The sequence below is a fragment of the Hyaena hyaena genome, unplaced genomic scaffold (genome assembly GCF_003009895.1).
Source record: "Hyaena hyaena isolate Hyena2069 unplaced genomic scaffold, ASM300989v1 scaffold_302, whole genome shotgun sequence".
Classification (NCBI taxonomy): domain Eukaryota; kingdom Metazoa; phylum Chordata; class Mammalia; order Carnivora; family Hyaenidae; genus Hyaena; species Hyaena hyaena.
In genome coordinates this window covers 1,446,230-1,473,891 of record NW_024080936.1, presented here as the reverse complement: position 1 = coordinate 1,473,891, position 27,662 = coordinate 1,446,230, and the positions used below count along the sequence as shown (strand labels likewise).

Below are 27,662 nucleotides of genomic sequence, written 5' to 3'. Positions count from 1 at the left end.
CGGCAGCGGGTGTGCTAACGCGTGCTAACGCGTGCTAACGCTGCCCCCGCCCCCAGGTGCCCGCGAGGATGGTGGCGAGGCCCTAGGCCCGCGCTCGCACCATGGCCGGCTGGCTGCGCGTCCTGGGGCTGCAGCTGCTGCTCCTGCCCGCGGCGCCGCCCCCCGCCGCCGGCTGCCCCGCCCGCTGCGAGTGCGCCGCGCAGACGCGCGCCGTGGCCTGCGCCCGCCGCCGGCTGACCGCCGTGCCCGACGGCGTCCCGGCCGACACGCGCCTGCTGGAGCTCAGCCGCAACCGCATCCGCTGCCTCAGCCCCGGCGACCTGGCCGCCCTGCCGCTGCTGGAGGAGCTGGACCTGAGCGAGAACGCGATCGCGCACGTGGAGCCGGGCGCCTTCGCCGACCTGCCGCGCCTGCGCGTCCTGCGCCTGCGCGGCAACCTGCTCAAGCTCATCCCGCCCGGGGTCTTCGCGCGCCTGCACAGCCTCACGCTGCTGGACCTGAGCGAGAACAAGCTGGTCATCCTCCTGGACGACGCCTTCCAGGACCTGCGCAGCCTCCGCCGCCTGGAGGTGGGCGACAACCACCTGGTGTTCATCTCGCGCCGCGCCTTCGCGGGGCTGCTGGCGCTGGAGGAGCTGACCCTGGAGCGCTGCAACCTCACGGCGCTGCCGGGCGAGTCGCTGGGCCACCTGCGCGGCCTGGGCGCGCTGCGCCTGCGGCACCTGGCCATCGCCGCCCTGGAGGACCAGAACTTCCGCAGGCTGCCCGGCCTGCTGCACCTGGAGATCGACGACTGGCCGCTGCTGGAGGAGGTGGCCGCCGGCAGCCTGCAGGGCCTCAACCTGACCTCGCTGTCCGTGACGCACACCAACATCTCCGCCGTGCCCGCGGCCGCGCTCCGCCACCAGGCGCACCTCACCTGCCTCAACCTGTCGCACAACCCCATCAGCACGCTGCCGCGCGGCTCCTTCCGCGACCTGGTGCGCCTGCGCGAGCTGCACCTGGCCGGCGCGCGGCTGGCCGTGGTGGAGCCGCAGGCCTTCCTGGGGCTGCGGCAGATCCGCCTGCTCAACCTCTCGGACAACCTGCTGTCCACGCTGGAGGAGAGCACCTTCCACTCGGTCAACACGCTGGAGACGCTGCGCGTGGACGGGAACCCGCTGGCCTGCGACTGCCGCCTGCTCTGGATCGTGCAGCGCCGGAAGACCCTCAACTTCGACGGGCGGCTCCCGGCCTGCGCCACCCCCGCCGAGGTGCGCGGCGACGCGCTGCGCCTCCTGCCCGACTCGGTGCTCTTCGAGTACTTCGTGTGCCGCAAGCCCAAGATCCGCGAGCGGCGGCTGCAGCGCGTCACGGCCGCCGCGGGCGACGACGTGCGCTTCCAGTGCCGCGCCGAGGGCGAGCCCGCGCCCACCGTGGCCTGGGTGACGCCGCGCCACCGCGCCGTGACGGCGGCGGGCGCCGGGCGCGCGCGCCTGCTGCCGGGGGGCACGCTGGAGATCCGCGGCGCGCGCGCGCAGGACAGCGGCACGTACACGTGCGTGGCCAGCAACGCGGGCGGCAACGACACCTACTTCGCCACGCTGACCGTGCAGCCCGAGCCCGCCGCCAACCGGACGCCGGGCGACGGCCGCAACGACACGCAGGCGGCCGCGCGCTTCCCGCTGGACCTCACCACCATCCTGGTGTCCACCGCCATGGGCTGCATCACCTTCCTGGGCGTCGTGCTCTTCTGCTTCCTGCTGCTCTTCGTGTGGAGCCGCGGCCGCGGGCAGCACAAAAACCACTTCTCGGTGGAATACTCGTTCCGCAAGGCGGACGGGCCGGCCGCCGCCGCGGGCCCGGGGGGCGCGCGCAAGTTCACCATGAAGATGATCTGAGGGCCGCGCCGCCCCCACGCGGGCCCGGCTGACCACCACCTATGCATCTCCCGGAGGGGCCGCCCCCCCGCGGCCGCCGCCCGGCGGAACTTCCCCTTTTTTTGTAGAGACCCGACCGCAGGACTTTTTTCATCAGGATGCACCTCTTTGCATTGTTTCGCAAAGCATTTTCTAAAGATTTCACCCCGTCTTCCTGCCCCTGCGGAGGCCCCGGTCTGGGCGGGGTGGGAGTTGGGAGTCTCCAGAGGCCCCCCCCCCTCGCCCCCCCGCTCCCCCAGAGCAGGTAGTTCACACCCCGGGGGGGAGACGGTCCGACGCGTGGAGGGCAGCCCAGCCCCCAGGGGAGGCACGTGAGAGCCCGTGCGGGTCCCACCCGGATGCCCCACGCCACACCCCGCATCCAGCAGCACATGCGCGTTCCCACCAAGGACACACAACCGGACACCCAGCTCCAAGAGGGAGCGCTCTCACCGCCTCCCCAGGTGATCCTGACCCTGAACAGGTGCCCCCCGCTGCTGAGCTCACGAGGGCCCGCAGGGCTCTCGGGAGAGCGCAGCTCACACCTGGGACCACCCCACGCACACTCAGGACACACGCAGCTGACACACACACAGCACACCCCAGACACACAGCTCACACTTGGGACGTACCCAGGCCACGCTGGGAACAGTCAGCCGCCAGCCAGGGCATGCTCAGCTCACACCCAGCCCCTGATCACTGGGCCGTCTTGGGGGCATCTCGGTGGCTGAACGAAGGTCTTGCTGAGTCGGCAAATGCCGCCCCCCCCCCCCCCCCCCCCGGGGCCCAGCACGTGGCATGCTAGCCCCTGGCTCCGCCCCCAGGCCCCTGCCCACCGGACACGCTGGCCCAGCAGGGTGGGCTGCCCACTAGGAGAAGCCATTTCCCTAGCTTCCTCCACCACCCCAACAGCTGCCGCCTGCTTCCTGTGCCGGCGCCACACAGGAGGGGCCGCTGCCCTGGCCCCTGGCTCAGGAGCATGGCTTCTGGAGTGACTTTCCATCCTGGGTCTACACTATACCTTGAGCCAGGCTCAGATGAGCCCGGAGGGTGGCCCCACTGTGCCTGGCCCCGGGACCCATCACGCATGTGGGGAGTGAGGCCAGAGAGTGGGAGGTTCTTGGGGTCCCCGTTAAGTGCATTACAGGGGCAGCAATGGACAACGAGGCCAGGGCAGGCTGCAGGGGTGTGGACCGGGCTGTTAGGAGCCGAGACTCCTCAGTCTCTGACACTCTGTGGCAGAGCTAGCACGAAAGATGAAGGGAGCTAAGGGCAGACTATAGCTCAGGTTGAGGAAGAACTTTCCCAAGGTCACTGTCCCGTTATTCTTCAGATGGCGAGTTCCCCATCACTGGGGGTAAGCAACAGGAGCTGAGGTTTTACAGAAACACTCAGACACCAGACAGGGTCTGTCCGTGACCCTGCCTCTCCCCAGGCTGATTATTGCCCCCGCCCTCCCCCTGGGCCAGATGACAGGCATCATTGGAGGAAGGGGCACAGGAAATGTGGGACCCCTCGACTAGTAAGGAGCTTGGCCGCCCACCGGGAGGCTAGGACAGTCTTGTTAGGGACCTTACAGCAAGGCTCCACACGAGCCCTCTTCCTGCCCAGGTGCGTAGTTGAACCTGGTGACGGAGCGCCGCCTGGATTACCAGTGTCCTCATCTGTAAAATGGGTCTGAGGCCAAATCCAGCGCTGCGTATATAAAGGCCAGGCCCATGGATGGATCATGACGGCCCATGACTTGGATCCTGGATCCTTCAAGATCTTTCTGAGATGAGCTGGAGAGAAAGCTGGGTCAACACTGGGGGTTTGAGCAAAGGACTCAAAACTCGGGAGGGGACACGGGCCGTGGGGCTGGAAACGGCAGGAGGCCCTGGTCCTTCTCCCGCGGCGGCCAGCGGGGTGGGGGGCAGGACGCCCCACTCGTGGCGGATGTAGTGACGGCCAGGGGGTGCCCTGCCACCCCACGCCCCACCGAGGTAGGCAGAACCGACTCGTTTTCTCCCTTCACACCCTCCTAACCTTGGTTGCCATAACAACCCCAAGGGCCCCTCAAAATGACATCCAAGTGCCTTTAGCGTCATCAAAGATGGGAGGGGCGTGTTCTCTCAGCGGCGTCAGGACTGGACGGAAAGTCAGCGAGTAGGGATCTCCCACTCCCTCAGGACCCCCACCCCCCACCCCAACAGGAACCAAGACCCCCCCAGCTCCCAGCCTCCAGCCCCCCAGCCCGTTGCCCCCTCCTGCTGTATTTGGTTGGAATCCAATAAAAATGAAGCTGATTTAATAACAGACTTCAGGGGTTTTTTGGTTTTTTTGGGCTTTTTGTTTTTAATTCTCACGGGAGGAATGAGGGCAGGAAGGAATGGCTGCTGGGGCCCCCCCGGGGGTGGGGTGTCAGGTTCCAGCCTCAGAGTGACCTGCAGAGATGACATTACAGGTGGCACTTCAAGAGTGCCCACGCTGTTCCGCACGCTGTTCCTCGGCTCCTGCCATGCAGGTGACATCTGGGCGCTGGGTCCCATCATGACCGCACTTCACAGACAGGCGCAAGGAGGGAGGGCCAGAGAAACAGCAGGCGCTTCCTCCTGGGGTGGGGGGGGGGGTGGCGCTGGGGGTGGAGGGGTCCCAGCAGTTTCCCTGCTTCTGAGGCCTCGGGGAGAAAGAAGCCAGCTTTTTTTTTTTTTAGAATTATTTTAAATGTCTATGCTCAAGGTGGGGCTCAGACCCACAGCCCCGAAATCAAGAGTCGCGGGCCCTTCCGACCGAGCCAGCTGGGCACCGTGAGCCGAGGCGGCTGGAGCCCCACCCCCCACCTGCCGAGCGGGGACGCTCGGGCCCAGAGCCCCGTCAGAGCTGGACACTCACGGCTCCCGAACACCCGTGCTCTTTCTGGAAGGAGGTGGGCCAAGTCGGGGTGGGCAGCCGACTCTGACCTGACCGAGGTGGCCGGGGACAGCCTCTCACATGCCACTCAGTGTCAGTCGGTCCGGGTCCCAGCTTCCCCATCTGACGCGGGGAAGGAGTGTCCTTTCCCACAGAGGTAGGATGGGGACGTGTCTGGGCTCTGGATGCCCCTTCCCTGCCTGGTGTCACAGGAGCCGGGAGTCGAGGGTGCTGGGCCACGCGACCCTCCCTCGGAGCCTCCCTTCCCCTTGAACCAGGTCCAAGACCCAGGATTTCCTGAACCCCGCCTTTTTCCTGGGGTGTGGCCAAGGGGCCCCCCATTGCTGAGGCAGCCGAGGCCCAGCTGATAGAGGACCCGACCCGTTGGTGGCTGGAAACCAAGGAGGGGCCCCTCAGAGGGTGTCTGTGGGGTCCCCCAAAACATAGGACACGGGTCCAGGTAGCACACGTGGCCGGTGACGGGGGCGCTGAATATCCCTGCCTCACTTTCCCCTCCCGGGCGGAGCTAGGAAGGAGCAGTTCCCTCTGCCGGCACCCTCTCCGGGGAGACCCTGAGCTGTGGCTCCTCGTAACAAACTTAGCGGCTTAAAACAACTAAGATTCATTAGCTGACAGTTCTGGAGCTCAAAAGTGTAAAATGAGTCCCGGCCCAGTTTCCCCGGGGCCCCAGGGAGCCCCGTCTCCCCCCTTTTCCTGCTTCCGGAGGCGCCGCATCCTTGGCCCACGGCCCCTCCTCCACCCTCACAGCCAGTGGCGCGGGGTCCGCCCGTCTCTCCGCCTCTCTCTCGGGAGGACCCCGTGAGGACGCTGGAGCCCCCCCCGGGGCACCCAGGGTCACCCCCACTGCATCTAACCAGCAGAGCCTCAGACGCACCTGCAGCCTCAGTTTCCCCATCGTGACACATAACAGGTTCACAGGCTGCGGACACCGGACGGGGACACCTTGGGGGCCATGACTCTGCCCTTGGCAAGACTCATGCCTCTTGGCAGATGAAAGACGGGCCTCACGGTCCCCAGAGGGCCTGACACGGAGGCGGGGTGGCCGGCTGGGGCGGGCCTGGGACGACTCACAGGCTGATGGCCAGTTTTTGTGGTGAGCGAGGCAAGTGGGCCCCATTCCTGAGCATCAGTGGGGAGGGTTGTCCAGTGGGGCTCAGCGGGTGTCCGTGGGCCCTGTGCCCCCCCCCCCCGCAGAGGGCCCCGGGGAGCACTCCCAGGAGAGGCCAGCCTGGGGCCGTCAGGGGATCCCCCGCATCCCTCCTCCTCACCCTGCCCTGTCCTGACGGGGAAGCCCCGGGAGACGTCGCCACTGTCCCAGCCTGGCCATCGCCCCGCCCCCCCCCTCCCCGGCCTGGCCACGCGGCTGTCACAGCAGGGCCAGGGCCAGGGTGGGGTGGGTGAGCGCTCACCTCGGGCACGGAATTTAAGGGGCACCTAGAACAGTCCTCAAGAAAAACATCCCACAAAGTCCATTCGTGTCCCGTGTGCACAGTGAACACAACAGTCATCTGTGAAATAAACACGGGGTCTGCGCTGGTGCTCACAAAACGTTTACGAAAACAGCCAGTCAGCCCGTGGCCATCGTTAGCCAGGGAGGCTTCCTCAATATTACATTAAAAGGTTATTTCTCTGGATCTCTGAGTGGGGTTTTTTTGGCATCACCTTAAATTCTGTGCCTGCGGGGAGTGCGTGACATGCCCCCCCCACCATCGTGGCTCAGAGCCGTGACCTGGCTGGGGACCCCCAGGGTCTCATGAAGGGAAGGACGGCCGAGAACTCACGATCGGGGCTCGGGCAGCGAGGAGGCCGCTGGGCAGCAGCTGTGGTCCCACGGGGACAGCCCCGGTTTGAGGGATCTAGCCCTGAGATTCCCTGGAGCCCCCACCCTGCCTCCCGCCGCCGCCGGTTTTGAAACCCACCCAGATCGCAGCTCACGGAACCTCCAGCTGGAAGGGCCTCAGGGTCAGCAGGTCAGTTTTGCCCCAAATGTGGCAGAGGACACGCGGGGAAGATGTTCACGGAGCGGCTTTATCTGCTCCACGCATCCAGGGCCGTGGGTGAGGACGGGGCACCCAGCAACAACCCGAGGACCTGTCACCGGGCCTTGACCAGCTGTGTGACCCCGCACGGATTCCCACCCTCTCTGTGCTCATTGCTCTTGAGGCCAACAGGAGGGGGCAGAGAGAGAAATCCAGCATGAAGTATAACCAAGCGGCTAAGCCTCTTCAACTTCGCACCCGTGGGGATTTCCCGGCCTCCCCAGTCCCTGGGGAGAGGCTGGGCTCAGAGCCAGGACACCCTTCCCACCAGCCGGGCAGGTCGGGCGAGCCTCCAGCCCAAACACAGCTCCAGGTCCACACTGTCTGCTCCCCCTGCATTGTCACTAGTCATGATTCTCCATGTATGGGATTATATATCAAAAGTCTTTTCTAGATAAATGTGTTAAGGCGGGGGGTGGGGAGTGAGATTCCATTAAAATTTATTTTTAATATTTATTTATTTTTGATGGAGAGAGACACGGAGCACAAGTGGGGGAGGAGGGGGCAGACAGAGGGAGACACAGAATCTGAAGCAGGCTCCAAGCTCTTAACCGACTGAGCCACCCAGGCACCCCCCACCCCCATTCCATTTTTTAAAGAATCCAGCTGGCGGCTGCCATGAGGCAGCACAAGGGAACCGCTCTCCTTTATTCTCTGGAACAGAGAGGGGTGGCGATTTGCCCAACGTCACACAGCAAGTCAGAACGGAGCTGGGCTCCATGGAGTGGCTGCACCTGCCCAGAGCGCAGGAAGCCGAGGGTCCTGGGACGGGCAGGGGGATGGTGTGCTGGGCACGTCTCAGACGCCCTGCACGAGGGGCAGTGAAAGCAGGCAGAGAAGAGCCACCCTGTTGGCCATTGCAGTGACCGGCGTTTCCCGCTGCCCAGGGGTGGCCGGGGTTCCTTGCCCTCCCGTGTGGGGAGCCTAACGGTTCTGGCTGCCGGGCCCCTGCTGTGACCCTCGGACCCTCGGACCTTCCCCTGTCGCCCCCCCTCACTTGCAGCCCTGGGCCCCCCCTTCAGGCCCCGCCTCCCGGTCCAGGCCCAGGCAGCGCCCTCTGCCTGGAATGCCCTTCCCACCTTTGGGGGAGGTGTGGGGGGGGCGGGCGGGGCGCCAGGCTGGGGAAGTGGTGCAGACGCACCCCCACGCCAGCCTGCGGTCTGACAGTTGCTCGGCGCTTCCGGGCCACCGCGGCTGTAGGGCACACTGTCCTGGCAGGCCGGGGCGGCGGCTGCGGGGAGACGGTCCCCAGGGCCCATCCCCTGCCCCTCGTCACCCCAGTCGTGCAGGTAGGGGCCCCTGGAGGGGTGCTGGGTGGGGAGGGGGCAGAAGCTGCACCTTGCGGGGGTTGCAGTGACCAGGAATCCGGGGGGAGGGGCGGGGGCAGGGGAGGCAGTCGCTCGCCCCTGCATGGCTGGAGGGAGTTCGGGGGGGCTGGGCTCCTAAACGGAGCCCCAAGCGGGTGTCTAGCTACTGCCGTCTACCACCAGCTGACCCTCTGCCACCAGCTGTCCCCCACCCCCATGGCCCACCCTCAAAGCTGGACATTCTATTCTGTCCATGTCACAGAGGCACTGGGTCCTTCCCCCTGCCCTGAAAAGTTGATGGGTGACATTCCTGCCTCTCCTGTGAGGACAGGAGTCCAGAGAGGGTGACACACCCTCGCAGAGCCACACAGCAGGTCAAGGCCAGGCGAGAAGACCAAAGAAGACCCACTGTCACCTGGGTCCCTGCACCCCCCCCCACAGCCATCGTGTCCTCCCCGACGCCCTGCATGGGGCCACCCATGCCTGCCCCCAACTCTAACTCTGACCTTCAGCATGAGCAGCCCCGAGCCGCCCACAGAGACGCCTGGACGTGAGGCCCCCACCTGCTCGGCTCAGCCCACCTACAGCAACCTTGGTGAGCCACGCTGGGGCCCCGCCGGGGGGACATGGGCTGGCTGGGGCGGGTGGCCCGGCTGAAGGGCTGAGCCTCTCTCATCACCATTTAGGGAGCCCTCTGCCCGGTGGCGGCTGAGCTCGCTTACAGTGGCTATTTCAACATCTTTCATAAAACCCTCCGTTAAGAAAAGGCTGGGATCAACTTGTAAAAATGAGGAAGTTGGAGTTCCCAGAGGCGCTCATCTGGCCAGAGCCACGCAGGAAACAGGGCCACCTGCTGCGGGCTGGACACTTCTCGGCCACTGATTGTTACTCCTCTGAGCCTCAGTTTCCTCCTCTGTAAATTGAGGTGGTGCTCATACCCCCCACGGGGCACGGGGTAGCTGGATGCTGGTGGGGCAGTCGTGGCTGATGGGCGGAGTCAGGTGCCCAGGGCCCTGGACTCTGTGAAGCCTCACCCCTTCCCTGCTCCCCCCTCTTTCCCCAGGTGAGGTCCGCGCCCACCTGCTGCCCTCCAAGGCCTGCCGGCCCCCCCGGAAATCTGGGTCCCCCCTGGCTGACCCACATCCCCTGCCCCCACCCCTGCCCAAGAAGACCCTGTCCAGGACCCAGTCGCTGCCCATCCACGGGGTCCCCAGCCACACCCCTGCTCCGAAAGGGCAGCCTCGGAGGGCCTTTCTGGGGTCCCACAGTGTGGACGAGAGCCAGGCGGATGACGGCAACGCTCGGCCAGCCTGTCCCCCCGCAGAGCCGGCCTTCAGCTCCTTCGACGCCTGGCCTGGCCTCTCCGGGCACGACCTGAACTGCCCCGAGGCCATGCACGCGGTCCTGGAGGCGCGGCAGCTGGAGGGTCTCCGCACCGTGCACGCCCGGCTCCAGGCCCGACTCCTGGGGGGCCACCCGGGCCCCTGCCACCCCGGCCATGGCTTCCGCCTCCTGGACAGCTCGCCCTACGTGGAGAGTGGGGATGCCCTCTACTACCGCATGGTGCGGATGAGCAATGGGGCCTGGCACCTCCTGGCGGCCAAGGTGAGCCCTGCCCCCAAGCCACCCCCTCGGAAGTTTCCCATTTTCCATCGTAACAACCCAGGCCACGCACAGCGTGGGCTCAGCTGCCAAGCGTGCAACAAGAGTGACCCAGCATGGCCCCCGACGTTCGAGTCGATGGGGGTCTCCTCCGGCCCCCACCCCCGCGCCTCTCAGGAGCCTAGGAATCTGCACTGTCACCCAGTCTCGGGTGAACCCGGCCGCTAGAAAGCCAAGGCCTTCCCCGCACTGAGTAGTCCTTGCCGGGAGCTGCCCACGCGTTCGGAGCGCTGCCTTTGTGCCCGCGCGTTGGGAGAAGCCCGGACTCCCGGGGGCCGTCCGTGTCACATGTGCCCTAAGGATGCTTCTGTCTTTTACCCACCACTCAGGGGGAAAGAAAAATTCCTCTTCAACCACACCCCCAAGGACCCTCAGCCCTCTGACAAAAGGTGCCAGTGCGCCCGTGATGTTGGCAGACGGAAGCGCTGAGGGGAGAAAGTTCTGGCTGGCTGTGTGCTCAGGAGACACAGCGGGGTCCTGGGTGCATCTCACAAGGCCTGGGGTGTGTTTAAAAATAATAATATTAATAATTCGAACGTCATTCCCAGAGCTTATGCTCTCCTGACCTTCTAGAAAGAGCTGTGTGCTGTCCAGTCTGCAGCCACGGACCATGTGTGACTCATGAGCACTTGAAATGGGGCCGGTCCCCCCCGAGATGTGCTCTGAGCATCAACCATACACCAGGTCTCGGAAGGCTTCGTATCTAAAAATCACTGTACTGTAAAACCCCTCCTTAGTAGATTTTATATTGATGGCCGGTGCCTGGTAACATTCTGGATAAAGCCGGTTAAATAAAAACCACTGTGAACATTACGTTCACATTTCTTATCGCTTTTTAAAATGCGGCTTCTGGAAAGTTTTAATTATACCGTGGCCTCGGTCGCATTTCTACTGCGCGGCCTGCCCCGGAGCCCTGGCTGCCCACCCCTGCCGCTGCCCCAGGCTGCACACTCTGACCCCTAAACACCGCCCCCCCCTCCCCGTAACTCTCCCTAAAATCACTTGGGCGATGAACATCCCAATTCACCTTTAACTCCCGCTTCCGGAAGCAGCCCACCCGCGCCGCCGCCGGAAGCCGCAGTGGGGGCGGGGCGGGCAGGTAGAGGCGCCCGGGGCGGGGTCTCCGCGGCCAAGCCCTGACGGTGCCCCTTCCCCCCACCAGGTGTCCAAGCCGGGACCCGAGGAGCCTCGCCCGTGGGGCCTGGAGCTGCAGGCCTCGCTGCCCCCGCACTTCAACCTTCAGGGGCTGTGCGGCTCGGTGCCCGAGGGCGCCCTGCCCGACGTGCCCTGGACGGGCCCCGCGGTGCTGGCGGCCGAGGTGCCGGAGCGCACGCTGACCCAGTGGCTGGCGGAGGTGGGCACGCGGAAGCGGCCGGCGGAGCTGGCCTGGGTGGCGGCCCTGCTGCTGCTGCAGCTGAGCGCGGCCCTGGAGCAGCTGGAGGCGCGCGGCGCGGCCCTGGCGGAGCTGCGGCCCGAGAACCTGCTGCTGGCGGCGCCCCGAGGCTGCGCGGCCGCCGGGCCCCCGCGCCTGCTGCTGGCCGACTTCGGCCGCGTCCGCCCGCAGCCCCCGGGCGCCCCGTGCGCCCACGCGCCTCAGCTGGGCCGCCTGCTCCGCACGCTCCTCGGCCTCGCCGCGCCCTCGGCCACGCCCTTGGCCGGCGGCCTGGAGGCCCTGGCGGCCCGGCTGGCCTGCGCCCGGCCGTCGGCGGCCCAGACGCGCGGCGCGCTGCAGGCGCTGCTCTGGGGGCCCGGGCCCGAGCTGCACCGCCAGGGGGCGCCGCTGGGGCGCTGGCTGCAGGTGCGCCGCGCGGGGCTGGTCCTGCACCTGGCCGAGCGCGCCTCCGGGGGCGAGGCGCCCGGCCTGGAGGACTGGCTGTACTGCGAGTACCTGGCCGAGGCCACCGAGGCCTCGCTGGGCCACGCCCTGGCACTGCTGTGGGACTGACGCCTCCAGGGGCCCCGTGCCTGTCTGTCCCGGGGGTGAGGGCCAGGGGGCACTGCGGGAACGTGGGCGCCTCCTCTCCATGCAGGAGACTTGAGCCCGAGTCATCCCCCAGGCAGGCAGGGGGCTGACGGCCATGGCCTCCGGAAGCTCCCTGATGCCGGGCCGGCCCGGCCCTCCTCCGGTGTGGACACTCGCTGGCCACCGTCTCTGCGGGAGTGTGGGTCCCCTCCGCCCGCCTTCCAGCAGAGGTGAGGACGCCCTCTAGTGCTGGAGTCTGATGGTCACTGTCTTCGTGAGAAGGTGGCCACTGTCCCTCCGACGGCGACGGCGTAGCAGAGGCGTCTCTGGGCCTGGAGCACCCCCTTGTGCCGAGGACGTGTGTGAACGTCCTTGTCAAGAACGGCTTGGGGTCTCGGGGGGAGGGAAAGCTCCCAGAGCCTGAGACCCCAGACCACCGGCAAAGCCCACCGCAGAGGAATCTGAACTCGCCTGCCCCGCCTGCCCCGCCGCCCCTCTGCACCCGCCGCCCAGCACCCCCTCTGCACGTCCCCCGGCCCTCTCGCAGGCGCTCCGGGAAATTAAGTCCTGTCCAGCCACCAAGCCTCTCGCTGGGCTGTCCCCTCTGCCAGACCGTCCAAATGTCACCTCCTCTAAATAAAGTTGCCCCTCCTGAGTCCACTCTCACCCCTCACTCTGCTCCCGCCCCCTCCTTCCAAAGCTCCTGTCCCACCTGGAAGTCTTTATGTCATCACCGGTCACCTGACCACCCACCAGGCCAGGAGCACCCTGAGGGAGAGGCCAGCCTCAACACACAGTAGGTGTTTAATTAATAGCATAGGGTGATGCAATAACCTGGCAGAGAAGACTCGTCAGGGAACCTAAGGAAGAGAAGGGACCTGTTTACACTCGTGAAAAATGGACACAGAAGCCCCGAGGAGTCCCACTGCCCTTGCCTGGGGCCTCCAGTCAGGCCCCTCGCTTTCCTTCCCCCATCATGGCAGGGCCCTCTCCTGCTCAAACATCTCCCGTGGCTCCCTAGTACCCTCAGAGTACAGTGGGGCTCCTCCAAACATTCCGCAAGCTCTTTGGCCAACCCCTCCTGCCACCCTGGAGCCTTCTGGCCTCCAGACTTTGCCCAAGTTGTTTCTTCCCTGCATCACTCTCCCCTCAGTGCCTGTGCTTCAGACTCCTCATCCTTCAACACCGCACCCTGAGCCCCTTGTCCACAGTTACACCCCCCACGCTGGAGTGTTGCCAAGCTGTCCCTTCACGCCTCTGAAGAGCAGCTCCACCCTCAGCCGCACATCCCTCCTCACCCCGGGACCCTCCAATCCCCCCAAGTACCTCGCCTGCTCCATAAAAGGTGCTCCCCTTTTCCAGTTGCTCTCCCGGCCAAGGCCTGGATGGGACTCCCTGGGCCATGCTCCTCCCAGACGCAGCCAGCGGGCGGCGCTGCAGTCCCGCCGAACTAACGCCTCAGGGGCCCCCCCACCCTGGCCGGCCCCCTGCTGGCCCCTCGGGCTTCCCCACCTTTGCCCCCGCCCCCACCCGCCCCCAGCACACAAGGCCCCCCCAACGGGGGCACTCCCCCAGCCTCAGCCAGGAAAGTCCCTGGGGCGGCCCTGGAGCCCTGGCCACGCCTCCCCAGGGCCACACCCCAAGCCACCAAAGCCCAGGAAACAGCCTCAGGCCAAGCGGAGAGGAGGCTTCAGGGAGGCCACAGGCTGCTAGAAGCACTGAGGGTGCGGGGCTCAAGAGACGGCCCAGGGGGCCCCCGGGAAGGCGGGACCTCAGCCTGGGCCGCCCCCACTCCGCCCCTGTAGAAGGGTCACTCAGCTCAGGACATGCGCACACCCACCGCCCCAAGCCCCAGGGGGTGGGGACGGGCCGGCTGAACACCACTGAGCCAACACGGTCTTGCAGGGATCATCACTTTTATTCAGGTTTTTGAGAGCACTGGAAGGGCTCCTAACACCCGTCTCCTCCAGAGAAAAGCCCGAAAATTTCCAAAAGCCTTCAAATAAGAAACTTCTCCAAGTACAGGGACAATCGGAATCATCTTAAACCAGCAATAAAAAAGTAAAATATAAACTTTTATTTAGAATTAAAGCAAATACTTCAGTATCACAAACACAATATTAAACTTCAAGAAATATACCGCTAATTTGGAGTGAGCATTTATTTGCACAATTACGACATGCGGACACACCCAGCAGAGGCAGCAGGCCTGCGCCCGCGCCCCGGGAAGCAGTCGGTCACGCCGGCCGCACGGAGCAGAACAGGCAAAGGGACCGAGACAAGGGCTCTGGCGGCAAAGCGAGGGCCGCGGGCGGCGCTGCCACTACTCCTCCCCCGAAGACTCCCTCTCAAAGGTGTAGGCCATGAAGCAAGCGTCGGGTCTCTTGGGGACAAGGGGATGCCCCGGTCTCACAATCTCAAAGCCCAAAAAGCTGAAGGTCCGGAGCAAGGCGGCTGCGGGGGAGACGCTGTCAGAGCCGCCGCCGCCCAGGCTTCCGTGCCCGACACCAGAGGCTCCAGTGCTCGGGCGGCGACCCCTCTCCCCTCACCCCTGCAGCAGCAGCCGCCCCCAGGGCAGACCCCTACCTCGGTCATCGCGGTTCTTGTGGAAGCAAATGAAGACGTGGTCGGCGTGGAGCTGCTCCTCCGCGAACTCGAGAAGAACTGCGAAGCTAAAGCGCCCCCGTGAGCCCCGCGGACCCTCCTCACGGGGCCCGAACCGCTGCCCAGCCCCCATCCCCCTGGGGGCAGGCTCCCCGGTGACACCCCGCCCTTACCTGTCCTTGCTCCCCTCGGGCAGAGCCCCGCCTGGGATCTCGATGTAGAGGCAGCCGCCGCTCAGCACCGCTCTCCAGTCGATGTGCTTGGAGCCCGTGAGCCTGGTCTGGACGTTCAGGACCCTCGTCTTGTTGTTAGACGTTAGTTCCTCTGTTACATTCAGCCGATTATCCTGGCAAAGCGCCCCCAGGCCGCACTTTAACCACGAAGTTGGAAGACCCAGAGCAGCGCCCCGCTCCCAGCGAACCTCCCCCCCGCCCCCCAGGCGCGCAGGGGTCTGGACGGAGGAGAAGGGGCTCGGGCCGGGGGCTCCGCGGGAGAAGCAGGTGCAGCGCCCCCTCCCCGCAGGGGCGGCGCGGGCATACTCACGGAGTAAAATAAATTAGCTGAAAGATTGCGATCCCTCTGACTATTCCCTCGCCCACCTGGGATCTTCAGGGGTGGGTGAGGGGCATCAGGAGCACCACCGAGGCCCTGGACCCAGGTTACTACAGCAGTTAGAAGCGGTGACGGAGGCCCTGGAACTGGAAGGGACGGCGCGGGTGAGCCGGGCCGTGTTTACACCGGGCGCCACTTCCGCCTGTCGGGGCGGCGCCCGCACTGCGACCCCGGTGCCGACGCCCGGCTCCCATCCTCCGCCCCCACCGCGACCTCCCATTTCTTCTCCGATTCTCTCCACTCCCCCGCCCTCCCTTCGTCGTCGACCGGCCCTGCCGGGCTCGCGGGGTCCGGGCGGCACCCCGCGCGGGCGCGGGGCCAGCGAGGCGCCCCCCCCGCCCCCGGGGTTGCGTCATCTCGGCAGCCGCGGCCCTCGGCCCCGAGGGAGGTTTTCACAATCGGCGCAGCCGGGGCGCCAGCAGCCATTTGCTGCGCGGCGTAAATAGGCCCCGTAGTCGCCTCCATCTTGCGCGGCTCCCATCCGGGGCCCCCCGAACCGCGGCCATCTACGTGGCGGGGTCCCGGGGGGCGGTGTCTCGAGGCCGGCCGCGTGGCGGGGGAGAGCCCGCGGTCAACGACCGCCGGCCGCGCCCGCACAGCACGGGCCTGACTCGGCCTCGGGCCAGCCCGCCCCCGACCCGACCCCTGACACCGCGCCCCCCAGGCCAGCCCGGGGCTCTCCGCGTCCCAAAGCGGACTGGGGTCTCTCGCGCCCCGCAAATCGGACAGCCGCCGGGGCCCGAAGGGCCGCCGAGGGGGGGAGAAGGGTGGGCACCAGCCCCGCCCCCGCCGCGATTATGGCCTCGACAAAGGGGCGGAACCTCGCGCTCCCCGGACTTCCGCGACCGGCGCCCCGCGGGCCTGCGCGGCCGCGCTTCTGGAAGCTTCGGGCGGGGGCGGGGCGCTCACCTCTCGCTGCTGCGGCCGCCGCGGCTGTGCAGTCTGAGGAGCGGCATGGTGCGGCTGGCGTGGACGGTGGCGCTGGGTTTATCCCCCTCCTTCTCTCTGGCGAAGCAGTGGCTGTTGAGGATCCGCTGCAGGGAGGATTTCACCATCCGGCCGCTGGGGTCCGAAACCAGAAAACCTCCGCTGCGCTTCTCCGCGCCGCCGCCGCTGCTCGCCGTTCGCAAAATGGCGCCGCCGCCGCCTCCCGCCTTTATAGGCGCTGTGCCCGGGCCACGCCCCCACGCTCTCCGGAGCGCGGCGCGCGAGTGGGCGGGGCCGCGGAGCCCCCGGAAACGCAGGCGTGCCCGCCCCTCTCGGCGTCTGATTGGTGGGCGGCGCGGGGGGTGGGACGGGGCCGCACTGGGTCCCGCCCCCCGCTGCTGGCGTCTCTCTGCGGCGCTCGGAGGGCGGGGCGCCGTGGCCCCCAGAACGCGTTGCGCGTCCCCGACCGCGTCAGCTGGGCTGGGGGGCGGGGCGCCTCGCTCGGTGCGTGTTCGGGAGGCAAGAGGCAGGGTCTCCGCCCTGGTTCCCCTTTCCTCGTCCCTTCCCTCAGCGGGCGCCCCTCCCCTGGCTGGTTCGGGGCGACTACAGAGCCCCCAGATATTTGCGGGAGGGGTCCCAGAGCCCCCCACAGGGCACGATTACCTGCAGGAGTCACCCCGCCAGGACCGGGCCTCGTGAGGGTTTTCTGTGTTTCACGTTCTCAGACGGCTGCCGTGAGCGGAGCTCGTCTGGTGGACTCGGGGGGCCTCACCCTCCGGAGCCCGGACGCGGGGCGCCCCCGCGGGCAAACTCCTGGTTTCGCTCGTGCACCAGGCCCGCCGCGGGCAGGAGGGCCGCTCCCCGCGCTGACGTGCGGGAGCGCGGTCTCTGCCGGCCTGACTCTTGGACGTACCCGGAAAATGCGGTTTCTTGCAGGTACTGCTTTGTTCCGGGGTTTAGGTTTCACATTTCAGCAGAGGCTCGGAGCGAAGCGTTGAAGCAGCTCCTGTTTGCTTCTGTGTCTTCACAACCCCTGCCTCCCCTTTTTATTTCCATCTACTGTGTCCGTTGGGTTTGAGCCGCAAACTTTCCCCCGAAGGGACGTGAGCGACTGCAGGCAGCAGGCGCCACTCGGGAGCGCCTTCGCCGAACCCCTGCCTGGCTCCCGACTCCCTTCCAGGCGCCGCAGGGTTTGTTCCTGACGAGGAATACACTGACGCGTATTTTTTTTTTTTTTTTTTTAAATTCTAGGAGAGAGAGAGAGACAGCATGAGCAGGGGAGGGTCAGAGAGAGAGGGAGTCACAGACTGAAACAGGCTCCAGGCTCTGAGCTGGCAGTCAGCACAGAGCCCGACGCGGGGCTCGAACCCACGAACCGCGAGATCATGACCTAAGCGAAAGTCGGATGCTTAACCGACTAAGCCACCCAGGCGCCCCAACTGACGAGTATTTCCGAGCCAAGGGTCAGAATCCAGACCTGCCACTGGTCACTGGGTCACATGGTGTTCCCTCCCCACCCCCATGCCTGGGGCCAGAAAGTGACAGAGGTCACAGCTGACCCTCAGCACTGCGGGTGACTGTCTTGTACCGGGGCAGAGTCTGGGGAATAAGGCTGAGTCCCCTTCAGCCCACAGAGAACCGAGCCTTGAGAGACCCAACACTCAGCTGGGGAGGGTCCCTTCGTTGACAGGCTTTGTGCCCTTTCTTACTGGCCAAAGTGCCCTTGTACTGTGGAATCATTGTGGGTGGAAAGCGGGGAGGGGGGGGGTATTGTAAGCTCTTGATAAAAAACAAATCACAGCATCTTGCAAAAGAGCAGAAGTTGGAGAGAAAAGGGGGTGCGTGTGGGGTCGGGCAGGACAGGCCGGGGAGAGCAGCCGCAGGGGCGCAGGGCATCCGAAGGCCTCCCCGTCCCCGGCACCCCAGGCGGGCTCTGGACCTGGGAGACAGCTTCCTCTGCCAGCTGTCAGGGAGGTGGGGGTGCCTGGGAGGAGGAGCATGTTCACGGGCTTCCCTGGCTGGGGGGGGGGGGAGCCCGCCACTACGCAGACTGGGAACACTGAGCCCAGGTCACAGCATCCTTCTGGATCTCGTGCGGGACGAATGGGCTTGCTTGCCGTGGGTCTTGGTTACTGTGTGCGGTATTCGGTTGCTGAGGCACAAATGAATCTCCATTATTTGGTCAGGCTTCAGGCTGGTCGGGTGTGGGGGCGTCCCGGACACTGGGGGGGGGGCTTGTTGAGCACATCCCTGGGCCCCACCACTTGGTGCCAGGAACCCCCTTGGTCGTGACAACCACAGATGTCCCAAGACCCCACCCCGTGTCCCACAAATGTCGTGTTTTCCTATCTGTCTACTCTGGGCGCGCCTGCAAATGTTGTCTGCGAGGAAGGAAGCCTTGCTCTCAGAAGGCTCTGGATCCACACAGGTGCTCCAGGGGGCCACCGCAGCTGGGCTTGCTGGGGAGCAAGACAGAAATCAGGCTGTCGGAGTCTGTGAGAGGCGAGGAACCCCCCGACCGCAGGGTGGGAAAGAGGCGTATCAGGGAGGGCCTCTTGGAGGTGGTGAGGGCTGAGCTGCTGGTAAGGACAGCAGAAGAGGTGGTGTGGATGGAGAGCCCAGGCCTAGTGTCCTGGTGAAATCGGTGTGGCAAGGTTAGGGATCTGGGGGCGCCCGGGAATCTGGGGTCTCACTCTGGTTTTTAAAAGGGATTTGTAGAGTTGGCTGATTAACAGCCTCCTCCCCCCCCCCACATCCGCGTCCTAGTTCTGGAATGTGTGGCTGTGTCACCTCACACGGTAAAAGGGGAACAAGTGGAGGCCCCTGAGGAGAGGGTGATCCCCGGGCCCCCCACCCTGCCCACGCCTGAGTGTTAGTTGGGACTTCTGGCCCCGGAGCTGTCAGAGAATCGGTGTGTGTGGTTTTAAGCCCTAAGTTGATGGCAGTTTGTACCTTTGGCCCCGAGGAACCGCCACTGAGAATGACGTGAGGGGTTAGCATCTGGGTCAGTGACGCGTGTGGTGTGCGGGGCCGTGTGAACTCCACCCAGATGCACAGATCTCTGGCTCATGCTCAAGCGCTTCAAAAGCTACAACTGACTTTGCGATAAAAATTTAGCCCCTGGGGGACTCAGTCGGTTGAGTGTCTGACTCTTGATTTCAGCTCAGGTCACGGTCTCAGAGTTCAAGGGTTCAAGCCCCACGTCAGGCTCTACGCTGAAAGGGCAGAGCCTGCTGGCGATTCTCTCTCTCCCTCTCTCTCTGCCCCTCCCCTGTTCACGCCCTCTCTCTCCAAAGAAAAGTAAATAAGTAAGAAAGGCTGTCCTTTAAAAAAAGAAAAAAAATAAAAATTCAGAAAGTAAGACAGGCGATGGAGCCGCAGACAGAGGGCTGGAGACCAGACAAACTGATCACAGCAAATGTTCCCGGTAGAATCTAGGTGGTGTGTGTGTGTGGGGGGGGGGGTTCACTGTAAAGTGTCCTCAACTGTTCTACACAATAGAAATTGTCATCATAGGGGCGCCTGGGTGGCTTCGTCGGTTAAGCGTCCGACTTTTGCTTAGGTCATGATCTCGCGGTTCGTGGGTTCGAGCCCCGCGTCGGGCTGTGCTGACTGCCAGCTCAGAGCCTGAAGCCTGTTTCAGAATCTGTATCTCCCTCTCTCTCTGACCCTCCCCTGCTCACGCTGTCTCTCTCTCTCTCTCCTAGAAATAAATAAAAATATTAAAAAAAAAATTTTCATCATATAATGCTAAAAAGTAAAAAGTAGAGCCTGAGTGGCTCAGTCAGTTAAGCCTCTGATTCTTGATTTCTGTTCTGGTCATGACCTCATGGTTCATGAGTTTGAGCCTCGCATGGGGCTCCGTGCCGAGAGCTAGAGGCCTGCTTGAGATTCTCTCTCTCTCTCTCTCTCTCTCTCTCTCTCCCCCTCTCTCTGCCTCTCCCCTACTCATTCTCTCTCTGTCTCTCTCAAAATAAATAAACTTAAAATAAAGTCAACAAGTAAAAGTAGAAAACGATCGAGTCTCCCTTCATCAGGCCCTCCTGGCTCCTCCTCACTCCTCGGAGCCACAGGGCAGAGGGTCTCGGCCGCTGCAGCAGGAACCCGGGGAGTAAACACTCTCCAGCCGTCCGCTCGCGGGACGCACAGCCCGGCCGCGTCAGGCCCACGGACGCTTCCAGCGGCTGGAATCCGGCCTCGGACCCACCCGCGCGCCTGCGGCCGTGTGATAAGGCGCAGGGCGCGGTGACCCCCCGGTAAACACGCGTGTTCAGAGATCGCAGGGGGCGACAACGCAGAAGCGAGCGGGGAGCATCTCACACGTCGAGCCGCTTCCGTCTCTCCTGTGACTCTTGCACGGCCCCGCGCTGCGTGCCCTCTTCCCTGTTCTCCCTGCCGCGTCGCGAAGGTTTTATTTTAGGAAGAACAACGGTCCGGAGGCTGTTTCCCTCCCCGTGTGGCCCACACCGCTGTTTTCACCACGCTTTATCTTCTCCGTTCATATAGAATTTCTGTTGCTAAATACAAGAGCAGCCGGGGTGTGACTCTTGATCGGGGTGTGACTCTTGATCTCGGGGTCTTAAGTTCCAGCCCCATGCTGGGCCTAGAGATTACCTAAGAAAATAAACACAGGAGCAGAGGATGCTCCCTGAGGAAATTAAATATGTACAGGCGTATTTCTTACAGACACTTCCTTCTGTGTATGTATATATATGTGTATGTAAAACATTCTTCATTATGTATTTTTTGATATATTTATATATTTGTGAATACGTACACATGTTTTGCTCTTTCTTTAAAAAAATTTTTTTTAACATTTATATTTGCGACAGAGAGAGACAGAGCGTGAGCAGGGGAGGGTCAGAGAGAGAGTGGGACACAGAATCTGAAGCAGCTCCAGGCTCTGAGCAGCTGTCAGCACAGAGCCCGACGCGGGGCTCGAACCCACAGACCTCAAGATCATGACCTGAGCTGAAGTCGGACACTCAACCTGGGTGCCCCAAACCATAACATACATTTAAGAGAAAATGTAGTTTATAAAACAAGATGTTCAGATCCTCACTGACGATGCTGGCTTTTAAGAAATGAATATGTAAATGATATTACAATGAGGTTTACGAAACATCTGAGGAAAGAACACCCAGATGTTGACCGTGTTGGGTTTGGACGGGAATTTGCGGGGCCTTCTCTGCACCTGTCTACATTTTCTAAATGTGCGGGTTTGTTGTGTAATAAGGAAGAACAGGTTCTGTTTTGGGGTGCAGGAGGCCGCTGGCCTCAGGTATGCGGATCGACAGGTTTGTCTGGTTTCCTGGTGGCTCCCGGGGGGACCTTATTCGCTCAGGCTCAGCATTTATGCTGGTGGTGACTCATTGCTCAAATCCACTTCCCCTTAGGGGTCCCAAAGTGGCCCTCTAGCTTTCCAGTTGCAACCCCCTGGGTACAGCTCTCAGGATGTGCCTCTGAATATGGAGAAGAGAGCCGAGAGCCCCCCAGAGCAGGGAGCCCTGTTTCTCTGCACAGTCACGTGGGGAGAAGGAAGTTTCAGGATGTAGGAGTTTCTCGCAGCTGCTATGACAAATAACCACAAGGTGGGGGCTAAGAACACCTTCTGGACGGCAGGTCTGGAATCCGGGCATCAGCAGGGCGCCCTCCTCCTCTCCCCCTGTGGGCCCGGGCAGGGGGAGCGTCCTTCCTGCAGCTCCCGCTGGGCGAGTGTCCCCCTGGTGGCCGTGTCTGCTGTGACTGCCCCCGCCCCCCCCCCCCCCCAGTGTATCTACATCTTCTCCCCGTGCATGTCTGTTTCCAAAGAACCTCAGGCTATTGTAAGAGAATGTCACAGATGGGGGGGTGGGGGGCTTGGAAGCAACAGAAATTGTTGTTTCCGGGCATCGGCAGATTTGGTGCCTGGTGGGAGGACCCCACTCCTGGTTCATGGACAGCTGTCTCCTCCCTGTGGCCTCAGGTAGGGGAGGGAGGGAGGGAGGGGGCTCTCCGGTCTCCTTCATGGGGGCATTGATCCCGTGCCCGGGGCTCCAGGCTCATGACCCAATCACCACAAAGGCCCCATCTCCGAATACTGTCACGCTGGAGGGTAGGTTTGAACATATACACTTTGGGGGAACACGCCTTCAATCTGCAGCGGACCCTGTTCCCAAGTAAGGCCACGCTCTGAGGTTTTGCGTGTTAGGACCTGAACTACTGTTTTTGGGGGGGTACACTTACCCCAGTACAGGGGTCAGAGGTGTGTCCCAAAGATCAACCTTTGTCAAGGGGCCTCGTGGGGTCTGGGGGTGACCGACTGAGTGCAGGCAGATTTCCCACAACTGTATGCCTTTTACAGCAGCCACGAGGCCTGGCTCTGAAAGTTGATTGATTCCATTCTGGGCTCTCGGAGCCCAGAGCCCAGTCTCCTAAGTCCTGCAGATGCTACCGCCCTGGGGACCTGTTTGCCCTGGGGAACTGCTGTGACCACCAACGTGTGTCCGGGGTAGAATCCACTCACTGGGTTCGCTTCTGACGGCGTGTTATATTCTACATTTTGACAATTTAAACAGGGTCTCCTCCAGGCGCTGCTGACCTCAGGGCGGGTGGCTCTGGGGGCGGAGCAGCGTCCCTGGCCCCACCCGCTCGATGCCAGGAGCAGCCTGTGCCTGCCACCTCCCCCATGGCTGTGCCTGTGATGTCCCCCCCGGGGCTCAGCATGGCGCAGAGTCACCCCGGCTGAGAACCACAGACCCACAGTTACAGAAACCAGGTCTTTTCACACATTTTAGACTATGTGGCTCGTCTAGAAGGTTCTGGATGCTTTCAAAACAAGCTTATGACTTTTAACTCTGACAGCTCATGCTAGTTACTCAGTTAGGGTCCTGTCTATGCAGACAGCTCCTGCGGAAGGTGGGGAAATTTTCTCTGGTCACTTGGCATGCCTCTTGGTAACTTCCAATGAATGTTTTGGTCAATTCCAGGTAAAGTGGTATTTCAAGATTCTTCATGAGCTTCTGGAGTCCCTAGGCCTCCTGTCCACTAAAACAGAGAGTAGATGGTGGGAGCCGGGGGGGGGGGGGGGCGGCGGGGGCGAGGAGAGTCCGTGCTTCGTGGGGGCAGAGTCTCAGTTTGGGGAGATGGAAACTTTTGGAGACAGATGGTGGGGACAGCTGCATGACAGTGTGAGCGCGCTTGATGTCCGTGGGCTGTGTGCTTGGAAATGGTTAAGATGGTGAACTTTATGTGTATTCTACCGCAATAAAAACTTAATGTATAAAAATCCATGATGAACAAAATCTCGACATTTTATAAAGACAGGATCTGACACTGGGGTGTCAGACGAAATACCTCCTCTCTGCCCGGTCCCAGCCCTGTCGGATGCCAGTGGAAGGATCCACACCACGCACACCGCGCACGCGCACGTCCCTCGGCCGCGAGCAGGAGGCGCCCCCACCCGCCGCCCCGCGGACGGACCCCGAACACACGACGCTCAGGGAGGGAACGAGACGCCGGAGGCCACGCGGGTGTGAGGCCACGTGCGTGACGCGTCCGGAACAGGCTCCTCCACGGGCGGGAAGGGGGCTCGTGGGTGTGGGGGCGGGGGTGGTGGTTAATGTGGAGGATGTTGGGGAGACAGATGTGCCCTTGGCTGTGCAGTGGGGTTTTCACGTGGATTCCAGGTGAGGAAACGAGGCCTCGCAGCTGGTGCCCTGTCCTCACGCCCCCGGGCCCCAGGCCCCAGGCCCCACCCGCTGCGGGCGCAGGGGTGCAGCTGAGCCCCGCACAGAATCGGTGCTTCCTAGGCCTGCTGACCAGATTCGAGCGTGAAAGCAAAGCCACTCTCTGTAGGTGCTCCCACCCCCAGGCCCCCCCTTCCTGAGGCTCAGAGACAGGAAGCACTGTCCCAGGCCACTGTGGCCGGCCCAGCGGCGGCCCTGTGCTGAAGTGGGGGTGGGGTCGCCCTTGGGCCAGTGCCCAGTCCTGCGCTGAGCATGGGGGACACCGCAGCAGCAGCCTCGCGGCACCCCCCCCCCCCCCCCCCCCCCCCCCCCCCCCCCGCCTGCTGAGCTCATTGGCCCAGGCCGCGGCCTCCCGCCACCTGCTGCTGTCTGTCTCGGGGCCAGCCTCCATCTGTCCACCGGGCTCACTGTGGCGGCTGTGGAGTAAGTAGGGCAGGGGGAGGCCTGGGCAGACGTGGGGGTCCCTTGGGTCTGGGAAGGGCATCTCTGAGGTCCATGGGGGCCCCCAACTCTTGTGGCCGCCCCCCTACATACCTAAGGGCACATACCTGCCTCCCGTCGGGCCCCTCCCCCAGTGCCCTGCTCCAGCCCCAGGGAAGGGTCACTTTTCTGGCCGGAGACATGACACACTGGGGACCCCAAAGGCATGGCTTTGGGAAATAGGCGGAACTGGGTTCGACCACAAGCTCCCTCCGATCTCTGGCTGATGGCTCTCTCCAGAGACTCAGTTTCCTCATCCGCCCTATGGGAGCAGAGGCAGGGGGAGGAGGCAGGGCCCAGCACTGGGATCAGGAAGCTCCCGGGGGGCCCTCCGCCCCCCTCCTGGCCAGAGGGAGGCCGGTCCTGGCCACTGTGTGAGCTTCTAGATTTAGGGGTTGTGAGAGGAGTGCCAGGCATGGCAGGCGAGGAGGGTCCAGGGACCCTGTGTGGGCAAAAGCCTGGGAGGGGCTGGCAGCACGTCGGCCCTTCCGCTGGCTTCCGGCGCCGGATAAAAATAGTCCCTGGTCTCAGAGAACATGAGCCGGCCCTGGGGCCAGGGGCCTGGTCTGGGCTCTTTTTCATCTCTGCATGACCTTGGGTGGGTCCCAGCCCTCTCTGGGCCCCAACAGCCTCCTGGAGCCCAGGGAGGGTGGGCTGTGGGGAGGGGGCGGGGCGGGGGGCTTGAGGACAAGGTGCCCTGGGAAGGCCAGCCTGAGTGTCAGCTGGCCAGGCGAAGGGAGCTCCAGGCAGAAGGGCCTGTAATGGCTGAGGTGGGGGGGCCAGTCAATTCGCATACACCCCCCAGGGCACCCCCCCAGGTCAGGCCCAGGCCCACAGCGCTACCACGCCTCTCATGCAGCCCTCCCCCCACCCCAGCTCCGGATCCCAGGCCTCTCAGACGTCTCCATGGCGACGAGGGCCTTGCAGGAGCTGGACGGAGGCCTGGGCAGCTGCCAGGCAGGCGAGGACCTCTCCACGCTGGCTGACCCCGGGCCTGCCCCGCCCCCCGAGGACAGAGTTCCAGGTACCCCCGGAGGTGCTGGGCCCCTGCACTCCCGCCGAGCCAGGCGGCTAAGCTTCAGAGACCAGGACTGACTCCACTCCCCCGTTGGACTGGCTTAAACCGTGGTCCCTGTTTGCAACCTCTGTCCGTTAGTGCCTTGGGGGTGTGTAAGGACCCCCAGAAACACGGGTGCTGGGCCATGTGGGTCGGGGTTCAAATCCCAGCTTGCCAACAAAGTGCTGTGTGCCTGTGGGTGGTGCTGCCTGAGAGCCGGTTTGCTTTCGAATCTGTAAAATGAGAAGGTGGGGTGGGCCTGGGGGTCTCACGACCTTGACTCTCTCTCTTCCTATGACAGCGATGCCCAGGCTGGCCGAGGCTAGCAGCTGGCCCCACGTGAGTAGCGGGGGCCCTGGGGTCTCAGCCTAGAGGGACCCTGGAGCCAGAGATGTGCTGGCCAAGGGGGTGACCCTGTGGGAAGGGCGTGGGCTCCCCCAGGGGAAAGAGGTGAAGGGAATGCCCCAGGCGACTGGTGACTCCTCACAGGATTCTCAAGAGCCAGCAGCCGAGGGCAGCCCCGCAGGCAGTGTGGATGCCAGGCCCAACAAGACAGAAAAGGAGCCTGTGACCAAAGTGGCCCTAGGAGCCGGGAAAGAAAGGCTGAAAGCTGGAGCAAGTAGGCTTGCAGAAGGCAGGGGTGAGGTGGGGAAGTTGGATGTGGCCCAGCAAGGGGGTCAGATCCGGGGCTGCTGGGTCCTTGGATGTAGGGGGAGGGGAGTGGGGCGCAATGGGGCTGCCGGCTGGGTTCTGTCCCAGGTGTCACCAGCGGCCACTAAAAGGGCTGGGATCCTCTGCTAATTCATGATACTACAACCTCAGCTTCAGTGAGTTACCTTCTAGATTATTCTCCCCATCCCAGGGAAGCTCCGAAGCTTGAGCGGGGGTTGAGTGTGGCCACGCAGGCCTGCCCCGTGGGTGGGGCTGTGCTCAGCCCCGCACTTGCTCTCACAGCGCCTCGGAGCCCGGCTCGCAAGAAGGCGCAGGCTGCCCCGCCCCCGCAGCGGCCGCCGCCGCCCCCGATCCCGGCCCCCAGCGAGGAGCTGCCCTGGGGAGACCTGTCCCTCAACAAGTGCCTGGTGCTCGCCTCGCTCCTGGCGCTGCTGGGTTCCGCCTTCCAGCTGTGCCGCGGTGAGCCCGCGCCCCAGGGAAGCGCTCCAGGGTGGGGTCTGCTTAACCCTGCCCCCCCCCGGCTTGCCCAGGGCTGGCCCCCTGCCCCCCAGTGTGGACCCGCTTTGCGCTGCTCGGCAACTGACCTTGTGCCCCCGCAGGGTCCCCTCTCCCTGCAGGCTTAGGGCGCCTCCCCCCTAGCCCCCCACCGGGGACCTTACCCTGGGCCCTTCCTCTCCCCAGTCCGATTTTGGCGGTCCTCACTCCCCCCCCATAGGCGCTGCTCCCCCCCAGGACTGGCCCTGTGAGCCCCCTTTCTAGTGTGTGTGCTCCAGGGAGCTCCTGCCAGAGAAACTTGACCAGCCCTTTTGCACCTGGAATGAGGGAGACCTGGAGGGAAGGGGCGCCCCAGCAGTGGAGACCCGAGAGCCTTCCCTTCTGAAAGCTCGGGAAGAGAGGGCTGGGGGCGGGGGGCGGGGGGCGCGGATGGAGTGCGGGTCTGCGCCTCGGCCTGGGCTGACTCCCGTCCCCTCCAAGATGCTGTGTCTGGGGAGGCAGATGCCCCTGCACCTGTCCCTGAGCCGTGGGCACCGCCCAGCTCGGCCCCGGAGCCAGCGTCGCCCCCGCCCCCGGTAAGCCCTTCCTTTAGGTGACGGCGGTGGGGGAAGGGGTCTGGGCCGGCAGGGGAGGCGTGCGCTGACCCCACCGTCTCACACCGCCGGCGTGGCAGCCGAGGCCCGAGGCCTGGGTCCCCCCATCTGGACCGCCCGCGCCCCCGGTGAAGGCGGAGAAGGCCGCTGGGGAAAAGCGCGCGCCCGAGGAGGCGCCTCGGGAGGAGAGGCGTCGGAAGGAGAAGCCGCCGAAGGAGCCGAGGCTGCCGAAGGAGAGGCCGCGGAGGGAGGAGAAGCCACGGGCCGCCAGGGAACCCGGAGGAGCCCTCCCGCGGCGCTGGGCGGCCCGTGAAGCGGGCCATCGGCATCGGGCGCAGGACCCTGGAGACCCCGGGCACAGGAAGAGGCAGGCCTGGGGCTCCCCGCGGCGCCTGGACGAGGACCGGCCTCCGGGCCGCCGGAAGCAGCGGGCTGGCAAAGGGCGAGACTGAGCCAGGCCTCGATTCTGTGACACGCAGTCCTGGGACCCCCCGCTCGGTGGCCCCCGCGGTTCAGCGAAATAAATGCAGCGCAGCAGCCCCGGGGCCGCCTGCTCCTTTGAGCCTGGACGCGGGAACCTGCCCGGGCCTGAATGGTGCAGATGGTAGCTCTGGGGGAGGTGGGGGGCGGCAGTCCGGGCAGTGAGCGCTGTCGGGGGTGACCTGGCCCCTGCCCCGCCCCTCGTGCCAAGGGAGAGCTGCGCAGGGGGAGGCCCC

General features: G+C 64.2%; 4 protein-coding genes across 4 annotated transcripts; 3 read left to right on the top strand and 1 right to left on the bottom strand.

Moving 5' to 3' along the window:
- The first annotated feature begins 101 nt into the window (after positions 1-101).
- LINGO3 (leucine rich repeat and Ig domain containing 3) lies at positions 102-1,893 on the top strand. The gene has a single exon (XM_039247996.1). It carries the CDS (start codon positions 102-104, stop codon positions 1,878-1,880), a length of 1,779 nt encoding a protein of 592 aa, XP_039103927.1. The 3' UTR covers positions 1,881-1,893.
- A 6,159-nt stretch (positions 1,894-8,052) lies between these two features.
- On the top strand, positions 8,053-12,434 carry PEAK3 (PEAK family member 3). The gene is made up of 4 exons (XM_039247999.1): positions 8,053-8,136; positions 8,667-8,749; positions 9,218-9,759; positions 10,979-12,434. The coding sequence occupies exons 2-4, from the start codon at positions 8,668-8,670 to the stop codon at positions 11,759-11,761; spliced, it is 1,407 nt and encodes a 468-aa protein (XP_039103930.1). The 5' UTR covers positions 8,053-8,136; position 8,667; the 3' UTR covers positions 11,762-12,434.
- A 1,244-nt stretch (positions 12,435-13,678) lies between these two features.
- Positions 13,679-16,140, bottom strand: OAZ1 (ornithine decarboxylase antizyme 1). Its single transcript, XM_039248007.1, is given in 6 exon segments — positions 13,679-14,233; positions 14,366-14,451; positions 14,557-14,729; positions 14,927-15,013; positions 15,015-15,081; positions 15,905-16,140. Coding segments are annotated over 6 exon segments (690 nt in total). The 5' UTR covers positions 16,051-16,140; the 3' UTR covers positions 13,679-14,102.
- Positions 16,127-27,398, top strand: JSRP1 (junctional sarcoplasmic reticulum protein 1). The gene is made up of 10 exons (XM_039247975.1): positions 16,127-16,268; positions 16,494-16,617; positions 16,757-16,858; positions 18,351-18,504; positions 25,006-25,153; positions 25,488-25,525; positions 25,676-25,805; positions 26,141-26,317; positions 26,834-26,928; positions 27,027-27,398. Exons 1-10 carry the CDS (start codon positions 16,127-16,129, stop codon positions 27,396-27,398), a joined length of 1,482 nt encoding a protein of 493 aa, XP_039103906.1.
- Positions 27,399-27,662: the final 264 nt, after the last annotated feature.